The 19,288-nt window shown below is 40.5% G+C and overlaps 1 protein-coding gene across 1 annotated transcript in view; it reads right to left on the reverse strand.

The window, feature by feature from the left end:
• Akap13 (A-kinase anchoring protein 13) overlaps positions 1–19,288 on the reverse strand; it is a 291,723-nt gene that overhangs the window by 35,504 nt on the left and 236,931 nt on the right. The window contains exons 16-17 of the mRNA XM_032895110.1: positions 18,525–18,657; positions 11,515–11,689 (exon numbers count right to left, since the gene is read on the reverse strand). Of these exons, the coding sequence (XP_032751001.1) occupies positions 11,515–11,689; positions 18,525–18,657 (308 nt within the window). The remainder of the gene's footprint in view (positions 1–11,514; positions 11,690–18,524; positions 18,658–19,288) is intronic.

The raw sequence follows: 19,288 nt of genomic DNA on the forward strand, positions 1-19,288 counted from the left end.
GGATCATGATTATCTATTCAAATGTCTATGTATGTGTAGACCCACAGCCCACTGTCTGAGCCAAATGCCCTGACATAACCTTCGTGACTACATCTGAAAGTTACTGCGTCAACTTACTAACAAGTAAAAGGAAACAGAACACACAGCAAGCAAACCAAATTTAATTTAGGTTTAATTCTGATTACCACCATGAGCCCAGAATAAGTTCCTTCTCCTCAAGCTTTGGTTTCTATATCTAAAAAAACAAAAAGAACCGCATTCCTCATTTTAAGTACTGTGAAGATATGGCAACAAAGAAACTCATCCCCTAAAATCAACACAATTACTTTGGAAAGTCGTTTAACAACATCTAATGAGGCTCAGTGTATGCCAGCTTTATGAATTACCACTGAGTCTAGTGCCATACACAAGGACCCAAGGATGCCCTTGTGGCACTGTCTGAGACAAAGTGGAAATAATCCCATATCCTAAGAAGGAGAACAGCTTGATGTGTGTAAGAAAGTACCACAGAGGAGCTAAATGCCAGTATCTATATCTATGTGCTCAGTATTTCAATTCTCTACAATAGAACATTGGGGAGAATAAAGCAAATTGCAAAGTGAGATGCAAAAACAACAATAAACCAACCATTGCATTTAAACTTTGTTCATATGAGGGAATTATAAGCCAAATGCTTATTTGAAGGGAAGAAGGAAGACTGACATAGGGAAACAAATTCAATTTTAACTGTGAAGCTGCATTTCTTTAAAAATGACAGATGAAGCACTCTATCAAAACATTACACACCTTTCCTTCCTTCCTTTCTTTACTGTGGTGACAGAGATCAAATACAGAGCCTTATACAGTCTAGGCAAGCACTCTATCATTGAACTATATTTTTACATTTTAAGTTGGGGACCAACAAGTTCCTACTGCTATTACATTGTCTATGTATAGTATCTGTATTAATAGCTTTTACATAAAAAACTATCAAACTTTATTACTCCCAGAAGCTCCTGAGATTCCCTTATCCTTTGAAAATAGTAATTTACCACATTTGTGATACATTATACTGAAATACTAATTTCAGTATCACAGTTACAAAATGTATCCTTTCTTTTATTTAACTCTGATGGTCATATCCGGGACGTTGATGGGCAGGCAATGAGAGGATATGGGTTTGAGAACTTGACACTAATTCTGACCTGTAAATGTGACAAACTAAAACAGTCCTGACCAAAACCACTTCCAAGCTGGGCCTCTTCTGTTCCTTTCCTCCTAGATTCAACAACCCTCAGAAGGTTTAGTAGTGCTGCTTCTTAGGGGGAGGGGCACTGTTACTTTTAAACAGACATTGGCAGGTCTCATGTTCTAGGGACACTGTTTGAGATCTAAGAACAATTCTACTTCATGAGACACAAAAGTAGAAATAACATCTTGAATGTGCTTTCAATAGAACTTTCACAGTCTTTAAATCCACAACCTAGCTGAAATTTTTATTATGCCCAGGATTACAGCCACAAGTCACAGTGATAAGTAACTCACATGGCTGTCTGTTTACCACACTGAAGCACCTACTTGAAAAACACTAAACTCATCAGCGAGGAGTCCTGGACTCAACACATGACGCTTTTAGTACTAGGTGTGAGTGGACTTGAAATGGCTAGCTCCAGGGACACCAGCCACAGTCATGGATTTACAACTGTATCATCACAAGAAGTGAAGGTGAGTCTAATATATTTTTAAGTACACTGCCACAAACCATGCCGTATTGTTAGGAAGACCAAAGAAAACATACCCGGGCGCTCCTGAGAAGCTGGAACCCACACTTACTGCCCTTTGCTAAGTACTTTTCTCTCTCAATGGTTATGCTTAAATCCGTGCTAAACCTTTTCTTTTCCTTTCCTCTCCTTTTAAACGAACTTCAACATTTGTTAAATGTTCATAACAAAGAAAAAGCTGATTTGGTCTTCTTTATATTTAAAACAGTGCCTAAGAGCAGTAAGTGGAATGATTTCATTATTTCAAAATTCTACAAAAAGTCACGAAGTACAGTGGTTCATAGATTAGAGCTGACCCTTAATAGCATTTCTATGAAATTAAAAGCAGTAGCTCAGTCTGCATCCACCGATCCATTTATTTATCCCCTCCCTATCTTCTCTTACATGGAGACATCTAACAAAAGAAAATGGGGCAAATTTTTATGCCTGGCAATGATTTTTTTTGGGGGGGAGGTGTCATATCATGCATGATAGATCTTTGGGAAAACTTACATATCATGCACTTTTGTCAGCAGAAAATCTGTCATACGCAGCCGGACTTTTGAAGAAAGGATTATTAAAGCACTTTAGTGCATTGTTTTGTCTACTAGCAGCAAAAATCTATGTGGGGACATACGGGGGGGACTTGATAGTTTTTTTTAAGGACACATGGCCTTTAAGAACAAATAGAAACATTTTCCTCCTATGGGAAAATGGAAAACTCTAATTCTAACAACAAGAAAAGAAACGCCCCCAGAAACGAAGCCAAACCAACCAACCACACAAAATCCAACCGACCCATGGAACTAACAGCAACTCTAAAACACATGCGCCAGGATTCCTTCTGGAACATCTTGTTTAAAATCACTGGGGACTCTGAGGCGCTGTCTGGTCTGGACTGATAGTACTTGTATGCTAAAAGCATGTGAGACGTTCTTAGTAGCCAGCGTTAATAACCACAGTGCTGATGTTCAGCATGCGAGGAAAGCCACAGAAAGGAGCTAAGCCACTTTGGCTAACTGCTCCTACAGCAGTTTTTCTTTTTCTTTTTTTAAATAAGAACACAGTAAACAGAGTGAAACAAAGTGTTCTTGTTGATCAAGAATGGACTTTATTGCTCAAACTTTTTATTTACCTTCTTTTCTCCTAAATAAAAGGAATCTTTTCTGTAGGCAATTGTTTGTGTTGACTATCTCACAGAAGCAATGGATTGGTTCTAAATTCAGAAACCATCCAGTTACTGAGCTGTTGCTTCTGAGGAAATCCAAAAGAAAACCCAACCATTGTGCATGTCTAATTAATGATTCCTACTTATGGTCCAGTTGGTCTATTGTCTAGTGTCTTAGTCAACAGAAAGAACTCACCACAGAAGTACCCAGAAGATGCCAACACAAGAGAATACAAACCAACAATGGTCTCAATGTGATTTTACATCTGTTAAAAGCAAACAAAATAAAACCGCTGGCAAGATTCAAAAGTTTGAATGTAACAAATTCTTTAATCTGAAGGACTCCACTGAGCTTTCCACAAAATAAACTATTTGTGGCAGCCAGAGAGAACAGTTGATTAGTCACAGATAGCTTTACATGGTGTAGAATGAAGAACTGCAAAGACATTATTTCTCTGTTAACCCTAAACCAGGAGTACAGTTTAGACTAAGGAAAAAACCCCCCCAAGGTTTCTGCTGAATTCATTTACTCTGAAATGTTCCCAAGCAGAGGGTTAGGCTTTTGGTTAAACACAGAAGTAGACTGCTGAGAGCACACAGATGATCTTCTGCTCACTATTTTTTTGTGGCCATTATCATTAATACTTCATTAATACTTCTGTGTTATTCCACAGCAAACTGCACATAAAGTGCTGTTGTTGATCAAGAAAGGGTCTTTTCTTCAGGCAATTGTTTTGTGTTCTGAGAGACTGGGCCTGGGTAATCCTGTGGTCTCAGTAATGATGACTTCATTGAGAAGTCCATCTTACCAATCTATTAGTTATTTGCAAGGAGATGGATAAACGAATGTGCAGAGTAAGTCAGGAGTAAGTCACTGCAAACCATCATATTACACCTCTGTCCTGTCCTACACTCGATCCTTTACAAGTCAAAGCCTGAGAGAACGGCTGTTAGGGTTATGAAGATCTATCTAGTGGTCAGAAAATGGGTTTTTATTAAACAAAAAGAAAAACTGCGGTCTTCTAAAAGCACAGTAGTTTCCTAGGAGGTAGGTGACTAACTTGAGGGGTGTTACATTTCCTGAGAATCCTGGGAAGATCCTGAACATGAGTGGCGGTAAAGGGAAAAGACAAAGGGTACTGAGTCCCTGGATTACTCATATTTTCCACTTCCTGCAAAGATCATAGATGGGGTTTCATAATGCAAATATGCACGGCAGGGCCTGTCCTTCAGGAAGCCGGGGGAATCAGGCAATTACCTTCCTTCTTTTGGAAGGAGATCCAGACACTGTTCCATTGCCTTTCATCCTCTACTCCTACCACTTTTCCTCCCACAGAAGCAAGATGCACACAACCTTACTGCTACCATCCCAATGGTCAAACCACTCCAGCACTGCTTCCAGAGCTCGGCAGTGGCTGTGGCTAAACACTGAGTTCCTTCCTATCTTGCTGATGTGGGGCGACTGCAGACTGAAAATGTATTTCTGGACCTTGGCTGGGGATTGTCGTGGTTTCACTATTCCTAAAGGGGGTTTCAGGTAACATCCTGCACTACTGCTTAGCTCACAAGTTATAGTACGTAGGATGATAGAAACCTGGACCCCAGGCTTATCTACAGTAGGATTCCAACCAGAGTCTGGGAGAGATTGACAGGCTGCTGCTTCAGAAGGTCATAAAATGCAATTTCTCTGTATCTACAGCCTTTAAAACTCTTGACTCTACTCAAGGGTCTCAATGTCTGGCTTTTATTATATATGCTTCTCTTTTTTTATGTTTTTCTTTTTTTCTGAGATAGGGTCTCACAATATAGCTCTGGCTGTCCTGGAACTTGCTGTGTAGACCAGGTTAGCCTTGAACTTACAGAGACCCACCTGCCTCTGCCTCTTGACTCTCGACTTGATTGGACTGGGAAAAGACTCATTGCTTGTCTCTGTATGGACATTTCCACAAAGACTTGATTGGACTGGGAAAAGACTCATTGCTTGTCTCTGTATGGACATTTCCACAAAGTTACTTGGCAGGGGAGGCCTCCCATAAATGTAAACAGAACCATCCCACAGGGCGGAGACTCCGATAAAACAAGAAGGGGGAAAAGCTAGCCAGTGTAGGCATTTTTTTTCTAGTTTCCTTGGCACCATGTTGTGACCTGCTCTGCTTTGACACATCCTTCCTAAGAAGATGAACTGGAACTGTAAGTCAGAATAAATAACTTTTGCCTTTCAAGTTGTTTCCCTCAGGTATTTGTCAGGAGATGAAAGTCTAAGTAATAAAAAAAGTACTTGGTAGGAGAGAAGCAGGGTCAGATCTGTAGCTAACCTGACCATGTAGAAACTTTTAAGAACTGGTCTATGAACATTTCAAAAAAGCCCCATAGAAGTCCTAGATACATGGGCCATAATTTAGCTAGAGATTCTGTTGTGAATGCAAATGCCCAGAATGCTGATAGGGAGGGGATAGGAAGACTGTTCGGGAAGTGATAGGAGTGAGAACAACACTGGAAACTGGACTAATGACATTCATTTTAAACTGTGGCACAGAGCTTGTATTTTAAGCAAGCCCTGAGACTTACGAGGCTAAATTTGAAAGTGACAGACTAAGGGGAGGTCCCAAGATCTGACACCATTACTGAGGCTATAGAGTGCTCACAGAAAGGGACCTATCATGACTCTCCTCCAAGGACCCAACAAGCAGCTGAAAGAGTCAGATGCAGATATGTGCACCCAACCAATGAACAGAAGCTGCTGACCCCTCTGGTTGAATTAGAGAAAAGCTGGAGGAAGCTGAGGAGGAAGAGGGCAACCCTGTAGGAGGACCAGCAGTCTCAATTAACCTGGACCCCTGAGATCTCTCAGACACTAGATCACCAACCAGACAACATACACCAGCTGAGATGAGGACCCCAACACATATACAGCAGAGGACTCCAGGGTCTGGGTTCAGTCAGAGAAGATGCACCTAATTCTCAAGAGACTGGAGGCCCCAGGAAGTTTGGAGGTCTGGTGGGGTAGGGGCATCCTTGTGAGACACGGGGGATAGGAGGAGGAGGTATGGGATGTGGAACTGTTGGGGGACAGGGGTAAGATAGGAAGGGGAATAAAATCTGGAGTGTAAAAATAAAAAAAATTTAGTGGAGGAAATTTTGCAGCCCAGCTTCAGGTTGTGGCTTGCAGCTAAGTTTTTTTTTGGTTTTGCTTTTTTAAAGTGAGAGTTGTAAGCAAAAAAGCATAGAGGAAAAGTTTTGAAGTTTGTGCAAAATTGGAGCCAAGGAAAAAGGAGCTGCTGAAAACAATACAGCCACAACAAAGAAGCCGAGGACATTGAAGGAATAGGGAAGATGTCTTGAGGACATCTCTGGACTCAGGAACTGGCTGGATCCCCCTAAACTGTAGAGGTGTTTTGTTTTTTTTTTTTTAATTTTTTAAATCAATCAATCATGTATGACTGTTTTGCCTGTGTATGTGTGTGTGTGTGTGTCCATCTGTCTGTCTATCCAGTATGTGCATACATTGTATGCAGAATCCAGAAGGCATCAGATGTTTTGAAACTGGTGTCACAGACAGCTGTGAGCAGCCAGTGCTGCTGGGAATGGAATTGGGGTCCCATCGAATAGCAACCAGTGCAATTAACCACTGAGCCATCTGAGAGCTCTGGGTGCAGAAGTTGTAATTCTCTTGAAAACACTGTTTTGAGAAGAGAATTCCAGGGCTACCTGTCAGGAAGTGCTTGAAAGGCTAATCTTAGGGAACATGACCCAAGAAAGGATTGGACCAAAGCAATCAAGATCATACTCAAGAGGACCAACATTAAATCCTGTAATTATATGCCAAGCGTCTGAGGCATAAGGTAGCATTGGCATACTCTGAGGGAAGTGTTTCCTCAGGTGTATTCTGAGACCACTACATCTATGTTTCAAGGGAGCCTGGTTACTGCTTGAGCTTGTGGCAGTCCTTGACTTTATTCACATAGGCTAGATTTGGAGATAGGCAGGATCCAAGAGTTACAGAATCATGGGCCTTCTACCTTGATTTCAAAGGAAGGCATAGAGATGTAGCAACATATAGCAGAGTTGGTGTCCTAGAAGGAAGCCCCTCAAAGGGCAATGCATGAAAATTGTGGAGGCGAAGCAAAGGCATATGGAATGTCTACCAAGGTGCAGATAATTAGCGAAGCCTTCTCTGAGGAGAGGGTTGGAGAAATTGCAAACAGCAATGCTATATAGGCGAGGCTGCTCAAGACCTCTGGGGCCTCCGTCATACCATTATATGCTTCAGATGGTGGACGCATAGCTATGTGACGTAACATTTGCATGGTGGGTACTGATCTTGCTTTGGTCCAATCCTTCGTGTTATTCTGCTGTACCTCTTTTTCTGATGGGAACGTATATTTCGCACCATTGTATATCTTCAATATTCAATTTCTTTTCTAATTTTATAGGAGCTCATAGCTAAGGCTTTGCCTTGAGTCTCTGAAGAAACTTAGAACTTCTGAACAGCACTGTTAAGACTACATGGATTGTATATATTTTGCTTTATTTGTTGTCCATGAACCTTTGGGGTCCAGGGATGGGATATTATGATGTGAGGAGATGTGTTTGGATATCAATTTGAGAAAGGCTAGATTTGAAATAGTTAATGTTGTCAACTTAGGGGCTTGATGAAATGTACTTCCGAGTGTCTGTAACGGCTTTTTAAAAAAGATGAGCTACAGGAATCTGGGGCTATTCTCCCTGAATGTGGATAACACCACCGACAGAGTAGGGCCCAGGTAAAAGGAGAAAAAGGAAAACGCCAGGCAGCAGAGGTACTCTCTATGCTTAACAGACACCATGTGACCTATGCTGCTTTACCACGCCAGTCTACATAATGGACAGAAACTACTAAAACCTGAACTAAAACTAAAACTAAAACTTCCCTGCCTTAAGTTGTTTGGCACTGATATCTGGTTACAGCAACAAAAAAAATTCACACTAATAAAATGTGTATGCAATGTGTATGTGTGTGTGTGTGTGTGTATAGTTTTTCCAGCATTTTAATATTTTATAATATAAAGTAGTTCAGTCTGTTTTACAGATGAAATTCCTTGACTATCAACTTGATACTACCAGCCAAGAGTTATGGCCTTAATTAACAGAGACCCTCCACTGAAGAGAGTAAGTGACTGTGGAGAGCTCATCCCTAAATCTGTATCTACACGTCACAGCTCTCAGGGATGCTCCTGGAAGAGGAGGCAGAGAGAGTAGAAGTCTTCTAGGAAACTGTTTTCTGGACCCTTGCACATATGAACTCAAAGTGATTTGGACATTATGCACAAGACCTTGAAACCCAAGTCAAAGTCCTATCACACAGGGGCCAAGACGGGCACGGAACCTCACCACTAGCTCAGATGCTATTGGCATGTGATAACTCCTGGAAGAGAAAGGGTCAGTTTTCTTGTATAATTATGACCCCTGGTAGGTGGGCATGTTCAGACTAGATGGGCAACACCAATTGGATTAGATTGGGGCAGGAAGAAATCTCCAAGTCTGATGGTAAGGGATGGGTAGATGGTTAAGGGAGCAGTTGGGATGTGCGAATATATTCAAGACATACTGTATGAACTTTTCAAAGACTTGTGGTCTTTTAATGTTTTTCTAACATTAATGACTCCCACGTTAGTAAAGGCACTTTCATAAGGAAGAGGAGGGAATATGCAAAACAACACTTTAGAGCACAAAAGTAAATTTTTATGGTTGTTTTTCTCCCGGTGATGGGAAGTGAACTGAAAGATACACCATGGTAGACCAGCAGTCTGTTAGTGGACTATATTCCCAGCCACCGCAGCCCTCATTTATAGTGACTTCTGTTATGGTTTGAATGTGAACTGTCCCCCTGCCCCCAGAAATATGTTTTGGGCACGGGGTGGTCACGTGGTTGAACTGCTTTAGGAACTTACAGATCTTTGGGAGATGGTGTCTAGGTGGCAGAGCTGGCAGACATAGGTACCTAGGGAGGGCCTTAGGATCATTCCTGCCTCTCTGCTTCCTGATCTACCAAGACCGAGAGGAAGCCTCCACCACATACTCCTGACACTGCCAGCTCTGTCATGCCTTCTGTACACAATGGAATTAAACTGTTGACAAAGTAAATGTTTTCTTTCTGATGCTTCTGTCAGGTATTCTGTAACTAACCTGAGCTTTTAAAATGAGAAACAAAATCAATGAACAGGGCAACAGACTGCTGCCTCACTCAGTACTCATGGTGAGAAGCTTCACTTCACACGCAGACTGAGGGAGAAGAGGTGCTCCTCACCCAGGAAGTGGGCCAGCAATACTGCTCTTCATCTGTTCAACTTCAACATGCTGTGATGAATGATCCCTTGTTTTGTGTTAGAAAATGTGAAAATAGACAGCTACAGAGTCTTGTGAGAAGCCATGGATCAAAGACAATACCAATCATCTAATAACTAATCAGAAAGTAAATGGCAAACCTGAGGCTTGATCCTTACAATGTGCTCCTTATTAGGTATAGTGCAAGGTCAATGTAGTTTTAACATCAAATGTTCTGGTTTGATATGCTAACATGTTTTACTGACAGATAGTATGGTTAAAATAAAAGAATGCTATTGGCTTCTGCTGTGGGCAATGAAATTAATCCCAACACTGAGAAGCAGACTGTGATCTGTGGACTAAAAGCAAAAGTGTTGACATTAACACTAAAGAAAAGAGTCCTTATTAGAACCTGGGTCCCAAAAGGAGATCACTGTGGGGATACTGGACACGCTGGACAGAGTTAGTCTCCTGCTTTGTAAGGCATATCTGAAACTTACTCCTATGTGATGTTCTCAATTTTCTGTTAAGTCAGACAAGACGGATATTGATAATGTGTGTGATCTTTGCCTAAAGGAATGCATTCTGATTTGGGTGCTTTTCTCTTTAAAGAATAAAACAAATAGGGCTGTGGATTACTTCTGGGAATAGAACATAACCTTCAAATCGATTTTAAAAAAATGTATGTGACCAAGCCTCTTTAGAAATGTATTCTCCTAATGGCTGTGGCTCAGGTAACCCAGGCTAAAGGGTTTTGCTTGCTGTAACTTCACTCCTCTTCTGTATTAAACAAAGCAAGGAAGTCAAAATCATTTCCAAACTTTAAATCTGCCAATATAAACTCTTCTCTTAGCACTTCTAATTCTAGTAAGTTAATTATTTTGAGTAATAGATTACTCGGAGTGCAAAATAAATGACTGAAAACAAGATATCACGGTACCTCATGTGAGGCTTAGCCACAGTCTCATCGGCATGTGTTGCAGGTTTAACATGAGACAAGGTACCACAGCCTCCTAGTTGTCCTGGGCCAACAGCAGCTGATTCCCAGTTTTCTAACCTCTGAACAAAGTGGCTTTCTTGTTTTACCTTGCTGTGCTTTACAAATATAATTACTTTCTATGCGTACAATGACACAACTTTGAGAAATACTGTCTTAGAACAAATATTTGTAAGGTATAGTATGTGTGCCAGATCTGGCCTGTTGCTTGACCTTGCATCCATGAGCTATCAATGGCTTTTATATTTTAGATGGTTGAAAAAGAACTAGCCCCATAGGAAGGCCGGCAGTCTCAACTAACCCAGACCCCAGGGAGCTCCCAGACTGAGCCACCAACCAGAAGCGTACATACATGGGCTGGTCCACAGCCCCCAACACATATATATATATACTGGTCTGGCCTCTGTGGGGGAAGATGTGCTTAATCCTCAAGAGACTTGAGGTCCCAGGGAAGGGAGAGGCCTGGTGGGGGGGGCACCCTCTTGGAGGCAATGGAGTGGGGGGGTGGAAGGAAGGAATGATGAGGAACTATAGGAGGTAGGACTGGGATGGGGGATAGACTAGAATGTAAATAAATAAAATAATAAAAAAATTATTGAAAAGATGAATATGACATGTCATGCAGAGTTTAAATGTCAGTCTATAAATAAATTTTTCCTGGAATGAAGCCTTTTTTGTTGCTATATCTATGGCTACCTTTGTGTTGCAATTGTAGATGAAGTAGCTGTGACACACACACTGGTTATCTGAGTCATGTACCAGAGACATGGAGCACATGTGCACATGCAGACACTCTCATCTGGTAGCCATCATGATTTAATGCTGGCAAACAGCTGGGTCATATTCCAAAAGACCAGATTCAAAAACAAGTACACAAGGGCTAAGAAACAGCTTAGAAGCAAGATTGCTTTTCTATACCAGGCCCTGAGTTTGAATCTCTAAACTGCGTGTATGTGCATGCATAAAAATAAGTGTGTATGATCTGACAAAAGATCTGAGAAGCTTTAAGGTTCAAGGCTATGTATTGCTTTATTTGCCAGATTTCTTGCAATACAAGGCGGTTGATAAGTGCAGATTTTGAAACTAGAGATGTTTGAAAAGAAATACATATATTGCATGTTACATAATTACAATTTGAAAAAACACAGACACAGACACACACACACACACACACACACACATACAAGTTACTTCTCCACACAAATGAGGAAGAGATCAGGGGTGGGATGCACAGGAAACTAAAAACAAACCAGCTTTGGTGAGGCAAGGCAGCCTCATCGGATGGGAGGAAGAAGCATGTCTCTTACTTGCACATGTGTAGGCGTCCTTGTTGGTGAAAGGCTTCATGCACTGGCTGCAGTTGATGGGACCCACAATAGGAATGGGGCTGAAAGTGTGCCCGTTAAGAGTCTTTTTATCTTTTTCCTTCTCTTTAGATTCCTTCTCTTTTTCCTTAGTTTTATCTTTCTCTTTTTCCTTTTCCTGCCAAAGAAAAGAATCAACAGTTAACTGAGTACTGGAAGGAAGGCCTTCCCCTCACCTGGACACAAAGACAGCAAGTGGTCAAGGGAGGGTGGTGGCTATTGTGGACAGAAATGAGGAACAATGCCTGGGCAACATTTCATCAATTTTCAAACATTTGAGATCACATTAGAAACACTTATGAGTTCTGAGCCATCAGGGCTGTTTATATTAAGGGACACAGGGCAGAATCTACAGAGGAAGAGCTCTTCTTAGTAATGTACAGCATAGTCCACACAGAGCTTTTCTTAGTACAGCATAGTCCACACAGGATATGCAGAATTTAGGACCAGTTTAGAAAGAGAGCAGAGGAAGGAAGGGAGCCATTCTGGATAAGCTTGAAGAAGAAAAAAAATGTCATGTAGACAGTTTAAAAAGTTCTGTGAGGTTCCTCTCTAAGTTTTACACACTACATGTATGTCTCCGAGAAACGAGGGCATTTCCTTCCTTACACTAATCAGAACTATTAGATAACTCCACATATACTGTCTTTTACTACTCAGAACTCAGTAGGTTATCAGATATTGAATTTGGTTCAATGTTCAAGTGGCGACAGACAGGGTACTGAGAGGAGGGCAGAAGACTGTACAGATGTAAAGAATAAGGTCAGTTCTAAGCTCTACTAATGTGGGACTATGGGGAAGTTATTTCTCTAAGCCCTAGTCATTTCATTTGCAAATGGGACAGGTGTCCATTTATAGTTATTGTTTGTAATAAGAAGTAACACACAAAGCCTAGCACATATTAAGCAACATTTAATACATTATAGTAATTATTTATACCACACTGAAAATGAGTGCCATCAGCATATTAACTCTGCTAACTCAACACAGAACTACAATCTTCTGAAGTGAAGGAAAGGACATTTTGACTTGTTGGTAGGAGACAAGAACACAGGAGCAGTGGTAAGGATGCTGGTGCAAAGCATGGAAAAAGAGAAGTTCAGAAAGACATGAGGCCTTGTCAGGAACCTTCCCCAGACCGCCTTCTTGTCTCTTCAAGCTGATTACTACAGCCCCCACTTCCTCTCAGAAGACTGGGCACCCAGGGTAGGGATTCCCAAGATTGATGGAATAATTCCCTTACACACTAACTAGACCACCAAGTGCTACAATCTGTAAAGGTGAATTTTACCTACAGTTATATACTAGGACTACAATCTAAAAATAAAAAATACCCCAAAAATGAGCTTCTCAGAGTGAGTGACCATGACAATTACTAATCAATGCCACCTGCGGAGGTTGTCTAGACACACTTGATGGGCAGGTGGGCATCATGCTTCCTACTCTACAACAGAGGATAATTCATGACACTTAAAATGATCAATAGTTACGATGTGGCAGGCTCTGAAATAGGTAACTTCCATGTATTTTCTTAGGACAGGGCATTGTTCTAATTTGGATTTGAAGAGATTTGAAGGCTTAGAGATGTCTCATAATGTGTCTTGTAGCACAGAGCAGGAACTATTTAAACTGGAATTGATGCAGTTTGGGCTCACTAAAGCTCAGCTCTCATTCACCACCCGTACTGTGAAGGATTGGCAATGTCCCTTGCGTTGCAAAGGATCACAAAGCAATCATCAGTACCAAATCGGAACTCAGAATCATCTGATTTTCTAAAGTTCAGAACCCACCCAATATATGAAATGGGCTATTTGTAAAATTCATGATTCAGTGAAATTTTCCCTTAACAGAATACATGGAGCAAACCCCCCAAAGCCAAATGATGCATCTTGAAACTATTAAAAAAACACACACACACACAACCAAACAGAAAGGATGGGGGTAAACCACTTTACAAAACAGGAAACACTTCTGAACAAAAATTAGTAACTGCTAAAGTGCACAGAACCCGAATTACCACACCTTGAGGACATCCCTTTTAATTAATTTTTTGCTGCAGATTTCTCTGAGTAAATTGTTAATTTAAACATCTTTTTTTTTTTGCTTGAAGGTTAAGAGCATACACCAATGGTTAAAAAAATAAAATTAAACAGCACAACTTTCTAGGGTACTACGTTATCCTCTGATGAACTGTAATGTTCTTCAGATCTGAATAATCCAGTTTCTCATCCTTTACAGTAATCCAGACTAGTTCCTCCAAGAACAGAGACCAAACAACAAACTCCATGGCCTCCCCCTGTTGTAGTTCAGTGCTTTGAAGAAGTCAGGCTCTTACCTGCCCATGCTTTAGTCCCGAGAATCTCACTGTTATGAGAGGAACTTCGGGAAGCCGACCCCATTTTACCGACATGATTTGACCCCCATGCCAGGAAATGTTCTCTCCCAGGAGATGCTCATGCTGGCAGGGCAGACATTTCAGTACCTCAGAGCTACCATTAGCAAAGCAGTAAGAGGAAGCCAGGGACTGGTTGAGAAAGTGCATAAGGGGAGGGTGGAGGCTGCTTGCTTCCTTGAGACAGTCTTAACTATTTGAATGCTGCTGGTAAGGCTAACCACTCTACCCTGAAGAACACAGGAAATGAAAGAAAACTGAAGTAACTCTCAAGTATATGTGTGGACAGCATTTGCATTATCGTATGGGAAATATGACAAGGATCGAGACTACACATGATACTGGAAGTTAAAAAGCACATTTTCTAAAAAACATATTCCTAATTGCATAAAAAAAGCAATGTTTCATAAGAAATATTTTAGTAAAGTTGCCAATGGCAAAATGGTGGCTGGTTATTATTCTTAAATTTAATATGTCTATATTTAACCACTGCTAACATGCTTTAACTGTACTGTGGAAAAGAATCTAATGACATTTAAAAATGGACGAGATTGGTCACAATAATACTAGGGTGCTATGCAAGAAAATCAGTTTCACTTTCCTAAGCCTGTCCTTTTAGAAGGCTGGGTACTCCACAAACATGAAAACCTAATGTGATTAGGCATCTTGGAAAGTTCTCTCATATACAAGGCACAGAAACTAGGAGGGGCCTGAACGGCTCACTATAAAGTTAACCAGCCTATCGGCTGGGGAGAAAGTCCGTTTTTAGTCAGACAACTTTTGAGTCTGACTAGGAACTGGCCTAAAACGTGTCTTGTGTCTTTAAGCTGTTCTTGTAAAAATGAGAGCTTAACAGAAAAGGAGAATCAGTGGCTTGAAGACCACTCTCTTCATGAAGGCAGGTAGTACGTATGTATCCAAGGGCCTTAGTACGTGTCTAATTACACAGCTTACCAGCAGGAAACAGTTGTACTGCTCGAAGACAGTACGACAAAAGGAGAAACTGCCCATCTTCCTCTTACACTTCCTGTTTAGGGCTCCTAACCTTTTGAAAAGCATTCAGTCTATACATTTGCAACGTCTGCGTGTTACAGATGATCCAAAGCTTATGTATGCTGGACTGATTACTACATTCTTTATATAATAAATACTATATACACAAAAGCTTGGCACTATTGGGGAACACACATTATCTAGGAATGTGAAACATTTGCTGTCTAATAGTTAACTTTGGCTACCCTGTGTCCAAAGACTGTTGGCAGTCAGAGCTTGACATGTGGAATAGCAAACCCAAGTTTGTAATTATATTCTCATAGACATATATACCATGTTTACACAGAGAGACTTCCCTAACTATATTCAGATACAACTCATATGGTTAGTAGCTGAATAAAATAAGACTATATGGTCTAATTAACACAGATTAAAAAATTAGTAATCCTAGCACTTGGTAGACACTTCAGTGGTTACATCATTGGCCTAATATGTGCAAGGCCCTGCATTCAATCTCTAGCAATGAGAAAAAGGAGAAGACAACTAACTCCCAAACAGGTTAAAAGAAGTGAAAGTTCATTATTTTTTTATAGAAAAAATAGTGTTAATATCTATGGTATCACTTTTTTTTTTTAAAAACAATATAGAAAACACCATTCAATAGTTAGGAAGAAGAGTTGATTGATCCTCATTTATCTGTGCAATAGGGTGGACACATGACTGTTTCTCTCTCCTATACTGACAGTCACAGCAGCTGTGTAACAGTCTTACTTAACAGTTAGCTAACAGCCACTAACTGGAAAGACAGCATGTTAACACGCCTGCCACTGGGGGTACTTGTTAATACTTGGTGAAGGGAATTGTACTGCAATGTGCAGAGCTATGAATTTGCAATTTTTGGAGTCTCCACTGCTGGAGACAGTTTAGCCCCCAAAGATCAAATCTTGAAGCCAAGTCTGAAAGAGGAACCATGCCAATTGCAAAAGAGTGTTGTCATTTTGACGACGGAGAGGAATGGAGGCAAGAGGTCGACTGGTTCTTTAACAGTGATGGCAGACCTGACTCTAACACAGGTAGCCTCTTTCCCTGTTCCATCTCACCACCTGACTCTTACCTAATGCTAGACCTCTGAGGTTAAAAAATATTAAAGAGAAGGGGAAAAGAAACTACTTAGTAATGGATTTTGCTGAAAAAAAAAAAATAAGCACAGGAGGACAGGCAACATGTTTGGGAAGCCAGACCACATATAGTCCTGCCTGAGTATGTTCTAGACTTGCTAGTTGAAACACTTTATGGAGCTGCAGTTTATAGAGTATGGAAGATGGGGTGGAATTCTGTTTTAAACATGAAGCTCTAGTTTCTAAGTCTGATTCCACACTATCTTTTTTGCTGTCTGTATTACCCCCTCAGCAATGTCACTGTTGTATCTACCATGCAACAGGAGAGGTGATCAGAGAGAGTCTCTACTGACTTGCTGGTCTTATAATTATGTGTGTTTGGGTAAGATCCAAGTTAAAAGCAAAACAAAAAAAAATTGACATTTTGAATTTATCCAAACCAGACCATTACACTTTCAAGGGTAATTGAGAATTACATGCCACTAAACAGAGAAGGCGTTCAGTAATACATGGTTTGGTTTTCCCAAGGGAATTTTTTGTTGTTGTTGATAGCAACTACTGAGGAAGCAAGGAAGCTAAAGAACCAAAAAAAACAAACAAAAAAACCCAAACAAACAAACAAAAAAACCCCATGCAGGCCCTGCTGCTGTCAGTAGGTGGAATACAGTATGCATCCCAGCCTCCTGACTTCTTAAATATGTTTAGTTTTAAAACAAGAATGGAGTCAATATTTAAACACATAAATTAGGCTAGAAATGATTTAGTACACTATATTTCCATCTTGTACTTGGTAGAAAAAATGGTGAAAGAGCGATTTGCTGTAAGAGCCTTACGGTAAAAGATGCTTTAGTTACAAAGCCTGGAGTCATAGTTAGGACAGTATGCACTCTCAAAGGTCCTTGTGCTTGCTCCCTGTGCTTGCTGGGGCCTACTGGAGATGGGTGTGTGCCCTTGAAGGGGGTTATGAAGTCCCAGCCCCTTACTTTGCTTCCCCTCCTTCCAGCAGATGCTCTGAGCATGGGGTGTTTTATTTACTACCACAGGCCCAAAGCAACAACACGAGGTGAACACAGCTGAAACCTCTGAAATCCTATCCTTCTGAAAGAGATGATTATAGCAGGTAACTGGTTACCATACAAAAAGCTGATACATTTAGTAAAACTTATTGGCTGTACTCCTATTAGCTTACATAACTGAGTGCTGGAAAGGCTTATGGTTAGGGAAAAGAGGGAACATTTTTTTAATTGAAAAAAATTAGCATATTTTGATCTGTTTTTTTCCTCTTCCCAGGATCTCACTACTTCTCTATGTCTTCTATTAAAACAAAACAAAACAAAACAAAACCCAAAAAACAAAAACAAAAACATTACCAACAACATGCTAAAACAAACAAAAACAAAACAAAAATACCATTGAGCTCATTTTATGTCAGCCAATTACTCATGGGCAGGGGTTTTGCCCCAAAGTGTGTTTGCTATAAAGAGGGTACATTTAAAAGAATGCTGTTGAGTTCAGTATGTTTATGTGCATACATGTATATATACAATGTACATAGATACATGTGACTCTCCTTAAATGAGCCTATCTTTGTGCACTTATTTCTTTGTGTATGTGACAGATGGTTACAGGTAAGTAAACAGACCGTGGGCAAGGGAGGGACAGTGTTACCCTCACTTGCTTGAAATGAAAATACTTTTCATTTAGGATCAGGAATCAGTATAAAAAACTTAATTTCTTTCTCTTTAGGACATACCACAAAAGTATTAAACATATAAATCAAAGTATTAAGAATATATGGGGGTAATTATATATTTATTTTTTAACTTTATATTTTATAGTATCTTGTAATGAACAAACAGCTATAATTACACCTGTGAAATTGAACTGAAATGTGTTTGTGAGCCATCAAGTAGGTACTGGGAATTGAACCCACGTCCTATGGAAGAACTGCCAGTGCTTAGCCACTTCTTCAACCCCAGGTTTAAGTGTCTTAATTTAACTTCTTAAGTGGATACAAAACAAATCCTCTTAAGTAGAAATAGATCTAAGAAAGTCTTAAAAGTTCTTGTAATTTTTCGGAAGTATAATTTTCTTCCCTCTAGTCCTATAAATATTTCTTCTGGTCTTAGCATAAAGTCCTTCTATTGGATTTTAAACCTGATTTAATAATTCCTGCCTTGTGGTTCAGTACGTGGGGTGAGGTGAGAGAGATGGGGTTTGGACCTCTTCTCCACTCGACAGGCATGCCCTAAGGAAGAAGGCCTACAGCAGCAGGGTTCGTGAAAGGATTCAGTAAGCTGAGGCATGTGCGACTTGTGGCATGTGATAGCCAGTGGCGACACTCTAGCCACAGCACAGCTTGCACTGCTGCTGCTTTGCCCACTTATCCCCTGTCGTCTACAGGAGGGTGGTGACAAGCACTTACTACAGAATGCTCAGAGGATACTTACTTTGCTCTTCTTGCTGCTGGACATTTTATTCCTGATGTAGCTGAAGGTGCGACTAACCTTAGTCCCACTCTTTTCTTCAAAACTCTTTTTTGAGGGGCTTGGAGGCAGGAAATTACAGTTTTCTTCTGTTATACTGAATAAAAAAAAAGATTATGTTATTCAGGACTAGAAAAGTTAAATGGTAGACTGAGGAAGAAACAGGCAGTGGCTACTGGATGGTCTCATACACTATGAAAACAAATCTGAAATTAAATATAGACACAGTAGTGGGCATACCGACTTCTTTGTTTGAAAGGACATCCGTACACACAAAGGGATGGCAGGGTATGTGCTGAGAAAGCTGGCAAAACAAAATCTCAGGACAAGGACAAGCCCATTAACAGTAGAGGACATACATCTTTTCTAGTCTTCAGGCCCACTGACAAACTGTGGTCCTGTCTGGAAAGCTACATACAAACTTTGGGGTGAAGAATAAGCACATTTCAGGGAGAATGTGGACAGATCCATTCTAGAGATCCAAGTTGTTAAGAAGTCTGAATGAAACTTAAGTCCATCTAATCTGGACGTGTTTTGATTTTAGGAGATTCATAATAGTGGATTTCCTTGAAGTATACTGGGATCTGAAGAGATAACGGAAGGACAAAGAACCCATCTGAGCAATCTGCCTGGTATTTAGCACTGTCCCACAGGGCAGTAGTTTCAGCCTCTGGGAGCACATTCACAAGCAGGGCCATAAAAGGATCCTCTTAACAGCCTTACTTATA

This window comes from Rattus rattus, chromosome 2 (genome assembly GCF_011064425.1).
Source record: "Rattus rattus isolate New Zealand chromosome 2, Rrattus_CSIRO_v1, whole genome shotgun sequence".
In the NCBI taxonomy this organism is placed as follows: Eukaryota; Metazoa; Chordata; class Mammalia; order Rodentia; family Muridae; genus Rattus; species Rattus rattus.